Source organism: Gossypium hirsutum, chromosome D13, assembly GCF_007990345.1.
Source record: "Gossypium hirsutum isolate 1008001.06 chromosome D13, Gossypium_hirsutum_v2.1, whole genome shotgun sequence".
NCBI lineage: Eukaryota > Viridiplantae > Streptophyta > Magnoliopsida > Malvales > Malvaceae > Gossypium > Gossypium hirsutum.
The window spans coordinates 63,366,204-63,373,864 of record NC_053449.1 but is presented as its reverse complement, the minus strand read 5'-3'; the positions used below and the strand labels follow the sequence as shown (position 1 = coordinate 63,373,864).

General features: G+C 33.5%; 1 protein-coding gene across 1 annotated transcript; it reads right to left on the bottom strand.

Moving 5' to 3' along the window:
- Nucleotides 1-809: 809 nt before the first annotated feature.
- On the bottom strand, nucleotides 810-7,215 carry LOC107944956 (signal peptide peptidase). Its single transcript, XM_016878796.2, is given in 15 exon segments — nucleotides 810-859; nucleotides 862-889; nucleotides 1,977-2,054; nucleotides 2,195-2,256; nucleotides 2,259-2,330; nucleotides 2,987-3,056; nucleotides 3,213-3,268; nucleotides 3,271-3,298; nucleotides 3,710-3,760; nucleotides 4,343-4,470; nucleotides 5,391-5,476; nucleotides 5,585-5,736; nucleotides 5,836-5,951; nucleotides 6,863-6,933; nucleotides 7,023-7,215. Coding segments are annotated over 14 exon segments (1,017 nt in total). The 5' UTR covers nucleotides 6,903-6,933; nucleotides 7,023-7,215.
- Nucleotides 7,216-7,661: the final 446 nt, after the last annotated feature.

The window sequence follows — 7,661 nt, the reverse complement described above, 5'->3', positions numbered from 1 at the left end:
GAATATTTTTCCTTTTAAACAAAATGTCTAATGAGTATAGGTTTAATGATGACAATAACTCGAAAACTCGACCTGATCAATCTGGACTTAAACTCGATCCAACTTGATTTGACAATAAAAAGTTAATAACTTGAACTAAAAGTCAAAATGACCATACCGAAATGACTCAAAAGCAAAACTGATCTGACCCAACGTGACTCAATTTTTAAATCCCAACTAACCAACTCCAATACAGAGTTGTTATCAGACTGGACCGGCTAGATAAAAGATTTAAACAGTTAGACTGTGAACCACTTTGAACGATTAAATTGAGATAAAAACTTATTGAGAGGAGTAAAACCGATTTTTATATATTTTATGAATTTTAATAATTTATTTAATTAAAACGGACCGACAGTCGACCGAATTAAAAACCAGTGACCTGACTGGTTGGAACACTGATATGTCCAAAACCATGACCAAACCGATACACAATCCACTCAATTGACCAAGTAACACCTACACATAAAAAAACATGTGCATAAAGAAATTGTCAAATCTACCTGCTATTCAAACATTAAGTTAAGCATACTTTTGGATAGCTGAGAAAATGAAAAGAAAAAAAAAGGTAAATAAATAATTTTTTCGAAAACAAAAATGTTATACTAGTAAACATCTATGCAATTGGAATTTTGTAAAATGAAAACAATATTGTTTAATTCCAAATCTGGTTTTGCAGTAAGAAATAAAACACTATTTCCTTTTCAAGCTATATATATATTATGTGTTATATATAGTTTCAGAGTGGTTTGGCTTGCCTTTCTATAACTTCATTCAACCTTCTTGCTATATTCGTCAGTGCTGCCTTCTTGAGATTTAATTCAGTATTTGATTCATCAAATTCCAATAACTGCATATCATGTTAGATCATATCAACAACATCATAATCCGAATATAGAAGACAAATCACTTCAATTAGTGTATTTTTCTAGTGTTTGTTTCATGAAAAATAATTCGGTCAACGGAAAATGAACTCATGGTCAAAGGAAAATTAGTTCTATTTTTGTTTTTGGAAAATATCTTCCGCTTGTGAAAAGGAAGACAGTTTTTGAAAGGTTAAGTAAAGCAGAAAGGATCAAAATCCCATATTATAGGGATCAATCCCTTCATGAAGAAAAGAGAAAAAGAATCAATCCCCTAAAGCTATGTTGTTCGGACTCTTCATTTTTCATGAATACCTGTATCCGACACTTCCACACACGGATATGGGGATATAACCTCCAAGGATCCTTCAAATACATGGAAAAACCTAGAAAATTAACCATACTCATGTTGGATACATACCCGTATCCTACACTCACAATTGAGTCTGAGTACATATCCCTAAAGATATAAGCTAAATCAAAGCAGAAAATAGGTGTAGGAATAGATCGTTTTTGTATTAATGCAAAATTTTCCAACAAATAAAAATCTAAAGTAAATATTTTACAAAAATCATTCAAACAACAAAAAATATCACCTTAAAAACCTAGAGATTTTGGAGGAGCTAAAGGGGGGCAAGGCCCCAACCTGCTCTTAGAACGGCCCTTAGTCTAGTAAATAAGTTCACTTTTCATAAACATTTCCAGAAAGCTACTTCACGGGAAATGAATGTATCCTTATGCTTATAACCAAATACCATTCCGTATGAAAGATACTTGGCATGATCCTCAACTATTGCTTCCAACTTTTTAGGTAATCTGAAACCTAAATGCTAATTTCCATGTCAACTACACATTGTGCAGGTATCATTTGCATCCTAATTATGCTTAACTCTACATCATAATATCATAGACATAGAGCATGAATTTAAGTTTCTTCGGATTTTCCTAGACTCGGGACATAACTAAATCATCAATTCTATCCACAGTCAATCATACTCTTATCCTTTTAGTTTAATTCATTAACATTACACCTGTACAATGCTAGAGAAAATCAAATAAGGGTAGAGAACAAACCGGTTTGACTTCTCTGTTCCATATACAGTGAAGAGCCAAGAATCCCATAACAGCTGGTACAATATACAAAAGTGCAGGCTGAGAGCACAAAAAGCATTGTAGATCATCAGGTTGTCATGAAAGAGAGTGAGTACATATCCTCAGGATAAAGTTTCACCAGATACAGTGACGCATGCATTAACAAGAAGAGAACATAAAAAGGGTTGTGAATAATTTACCTGTGCAGCTTGAAACCAATTCATGACGATAATTGTAAGGACCAATCCCACTGTGTATCCAGAAATGCACTCTTAAAATACTGGCTCCCTTTCCCCCTAGATGCATCAAATCTTAAAGCTAGCGCTACAAAAATACCTGCAAGTGAGAAATAAACCAAATATAAAAGCAGATATGTAACTCTTAAAAGGTTTTATTGTCAAACTAATGATGGTCAACAGAATGGAAATTAAAATGACAAGCAATTTTGTTGAACCAAGTAAATTTAAATTTATCGCCATAATTGTGTATATTAGTAACTAAAAATTGCCCCTAAAGCAAAAGGTCCATATTTCACTTGAGAATAACTGGCATTAAGAAAGCACCAGCAGCTCATAGCATTATTCCCCAGGAATCCATGCAGTGTATCTTAAAAACTATGGCGAGACAGCCATTGGTTAAATAGGAAAAGAAAAACTAAATAAAACACCTCCATGATTAAACAACTTAAGTCAAATGGGCTACAGAAGCAAATTGGATTGTACCCTAGAAACAGAATGCATGAGTATGCACTCAAACGTACCAATGAATTTTTTTGAAGCTATTTAACATGCTCTTTGTGAGCTTGAATTTTAAAACTAATAAAAAAAGTAAAACAGTTATCAAGGCAAACTACATCAGACCTCTAGATACAAAATATAGAAAATGGTCATGTATATTTCTCCTGTTTCTACATTCAAAACCTTAGTATACTACATTTTAGTTAGCATGACTGGAATGCATTAGACATGCCAACTAGAAACAGATTTACCTACCAGGAATTACAATGTCACCAAGTCCAAGCATGGAAAACGGTCGTGCAGAGTCTGCTGTTGGGAACAAAAGCTGCAGGAAAGTATAAAGCAATTAGATCACTAGAGGTAATGAATTTCGTAATACTTTGAAAACAGTAAAGCATGCAGGTTAAAAGGAAAGGTAACTGGGAAAAAGTGTTTCAAATGGAAAAAGAAAGAACTGACCTTTATAGGAGCATCAACTGACCTTTATAGGAGCATCAAAAGACTTTGCAACACTAACCATCACAGGAGTGAAAAAACCCATAATATATCGTATACAAAAAGCCCAGTCTGCAAGTATAAAGATAGCAAAAATCAAGTGAAAGAAAACACAGTTGAACAGGAAGAAGGCAAGTAAATGAGGGGGATCAAACATAGTCTTGCAGTTTGGCTAATCAGCAAAAAAAACTCATAGCTTTGAAACTTGACAAACCAGAGAACACTAATAATAAACTCAAAGCTGCAAGGACCAATTCAAGTCTCTGACAAAACAGATTGCTAACAAAGGAAACTGGTTCGTGGATCAAAATCTTAAGAATAACTAAATGTAGAAAAATTGTCTAATTCATAGATGATGGTCAGCTAAAAACATGCTAAATATTGCCACATTAGAAAAGTCAAAATAGGAAGTTAACTTGATAACAGGAAATAGTACTTCCAATGAGCAAACAAACTAATTAGAATCACTACTCCAATTCTTACCAAGAGAATTGCGCCAGTCTTAAAAGATCCAAGAGAAAGCATTTCAATTCCCTGAAAAACCAACAAAAAACCTTCAAACCGCCAAGCCTGGTTGATATGTGTACTCTACTTGAGAGAAAAAACCTTAAATTTCAATAAACAGAAGGAAAAAGCAACCAAGGTGGTTAAATATATATATATATAAGTCATAAGGGTCTTCCCAGAAATTATTAAAAATATAAATAATACAATCATAATCACCAAACTGCTTAATTAAACACTAGCCACAAATTTGACAAGATCAACTATATGCTGACATAAATTATTAATAGTAAAACACTAAAGTGATGTTGGAAGACTTAAGCAAATGATGAATTAAAGTCTGGTATACAACTCTAAACACTGGATCAAAAGAACAGATTTTTCTTTTTGTAAATTGCTACCCAAGACTACATTTAAGATAACATAAATGCGAACTCCCAAATTATGTGTTTGAATACAGATGGTAAATATGCCTAAAAGGTATTGTTTTCTCTGGGTCTTGTCGCGAAATTGTAGAAAAGGAGTAGATATTAAGCACTGAATGACTCATTAATCTGCGATACCCATTCATTAGAAAATAGCAATGTCAATAAACAAATATTTCAGCCAAACCTCAATGCAGAAAGCGAGACCCAGAATATTATTAGCCAGCCAATGCTTCTGTGAAGCGTACCATGCACAGAAAAAGGATCCAGGAATTGCAGCTATGATCTGAGACCTTGTGAACTCGATCTCCAAAGCTGTTTAAGAAAGGTGTAACCAAAAACATCATTCTGCATAATACAAGCAAGGTAATGTCAACTCGACCAAATAAGATTTCCAAGGAGCAATGAGGTAAATGCCTGAATATAGATGTATTCAACTTTAAACATGAAAAAGTTACAGCACTCCAGAACAAGTTTAACACCTAAAATCCAAATCGTATTCAACCTATTCCAGGGGCAGACCTGGCAACTAAACACAAACGAGAGTGCTCCTAAGCTGCCAAAGGAACGCAGTGTCCCAAGAAAGGTATCATGACAGCCAAAGATTTAGTTTCATTTTGGATTTATAGAAATTCCAAAAGCAAATCACGGGAACAAAGTTGAGCAGGAGCTTTGAAGCAACTACCAAACTATAGAAAAGCTAAAAAATAATATGCAGAGTACCTTTAGAAAAAGAAAAAGGAAGTTCCTCCTATATCCATCTAACTTCCTTCCCCGCACAAGGAACTCATTCAAAGAAATTTTTAGGAGGGGAAAAATATATAAACAAAAGGTGGTGGATAACATAAGAGAATTGAACCAAAACACTCGAGAACTATGTTGCTAGGACTCGTCACATGGATATGGGGATATAACTTCCAAGGATCCTCCAAACACATGAAAAAACACTGAAAAATCTAACCATGCCCGTATCACAAACATACCCATACCTGACACTCACACCCGATAAGTAACATAACTCAAGAATACAAGTATAACCAGAGCCTTCCAATCAAATATCATTGATGCTTGCTTCAAAATAAGATGCAATAAAGCCAAAATAAAGCAGAATATGTCATTAAGATGTAAGGTTGAAACAACTTCATAAACAGTATTAATTTGAGAAAGAATGTTATATTCCTCACATAAATAAACTCAAAGTATACTTCAAAAAGAATAATAAAAAAGGGACATACATCGGAAGTATGGAAAACGCCAAATGATAAGGTCCTCATTCCAATGCTTTGGCAAGAAGCGTTTCATGGCAGGCAATATTGTTGCCCTAAGAATGATGGCAGGAATAAAAAATGGGAAATACGACATCAGGTGAACTAATCACATAAAATTTTAAAAATAAAAACAGTAGCAAATCAATGTAAAGAGAACATACGAAAGGGCAACAGTTCCTAGCACAAAGAAATAGCATGTCAATACTGCATTAACCAAGTCTTTTGATAAGAACTTGAACAGTAAGAAAAGTGATAACAGCATCGCACTCCCAATGAACGGAAAACGCATAGCATGCTCTTTAGACATTGTCTCCTGTATGATAGACACGGTATTGTTAGCCGATGTTGATCTGGACATCCTTAATAATGGAACAAGAAAGTGGCAAGAATAATTAAATTCTACAATACTCACCAATGGTGGAGTTGGCTTGACAGAACGATAGCAGCCCACATATACTGCGAGGCATGCAGTCAAAATAACATTCAAGTTAGGGTCCACCTTCACAACAAGTGGTGCCAACGTCAACCCTGCATTTAGCAAATCATGGATGCTATATTAAGAAGAGTCATGCTTCTGAATCCCATGGAAATAGAATATGCACGTGCCTCCTATCTCAATTCTGACAGTGACTTACAATATGAACTGCTCTCAATTCCATATATTCTCTAAAAGAATCAGCCACAACGCGAACATCTATTTCTCACCAGTATATTGAGCAAGATTCAAGATGTATGGAATATTATAGAGATACAATAAAATGCATTTTGGATTGAGAAATGGGGGGAAATGCGATGCAAGGTGCATCCATTTGATTGTTTGTTTTGCTCATTACATTTATTTTGGTAAAAAGTTGCTAAAAAGAAAAAAGAATGTGTAGAAAGGAAAATAAAATATCATACATAGTTAAAAGAAGGTACAGATTAAAAAGTAATAAAACTCTAAACATAATTGTGTCACATAAAACTACACTTATGCATTCTGTTGCTCTTAATTCTTCAAATTATTAGGCTTTATGTCCAAAACAACAACCAACCAAAGACTAAATTTACATTCCTTTTAAGTTCTTTTTTCCTCAAAATCGATAATGATTTAGAGACCAATTAAATGTAATTGCTCTGAATTTTACAAATACAATCCATCATTTCATAAAGAAAGAATTGATCATTTATACCCTCAAACAACAAAGCTATCACATTTCTACCCAAAATTACACATTCCAGATGCCAGAGCTAAAAGGAAGTCAAATTTCACCCCAAATCACTTCTATCCCTTCAGTTCTCTTCTTGCTAATAAAACCCAGACACTATAGCTAAGTAGCTAAACGAATCCTCTATTCCCCTATTCAACTAAATTCAACAACTGAATAACGAAATTGAACACAATTTGTCCAAAAAAAATGTTCAAAACAAAACAACCAATAATCAGTCAAAAAAAAAACCTGCTAAAGCTAAATTAGCGAGTCTTTCACAGTTCTTCATTGTCGTCCTTTATTGCTAATAATCGTTTTATCTAAAACAGAAATAGATCAAAATAATCAGTAGATAAGAAAACGAAACCGAGATTTAAATGATTTTTCAAATAAAATTAGGAATTAGAACCTTTGATTTAATTTTCCTCTCTTGCTCTTTCCAACAAACGATGGAATTTTATAGATCGGAGTTGCAGGAAATGAGAGCAAAAGAGAGAAAATTAAATGAATAAATCTAAAGATTTGATTTCATTCTCTTTCTTATTTTTTTTTTCAGATTGAATGGAAATGACGTTGAACTTGAATGTTTTCTTTAGAGAGATGGAGGTTTTACTTTAATTTTGTTGTTATATAAAATAGGGTTATTTTCAGTATACGTACTCCGCCTACTATCTAAATTTTCAATTAGTCCAGACTTCAAAACATTTTGAATGGTTAAACTACCTAGGAGTACAAACTATTCATGCCTGGCCATGCCAAAGGCCGGCCAAAAATTGAGACGGTTTGGGTAAAAATATTAGGCTTAAATAATGGGTTTGGATAAAAAATTAGACCCGTTTAAAATATAGGCTCAGCTCGGGTTTGAACATTCAAGGTCCGAGCCCGACTCGACCCGACCTATTTTAAGCTTACAATACTTTATATTATTATTTTTATATATATGGTGTAATTTAGAATGCATTAAAAAATAAATTTATACTAAATATATAATACTACTCTAATGTAAACATTAAAATAATGTTAAATGACTATATAAAATTTTCAATAA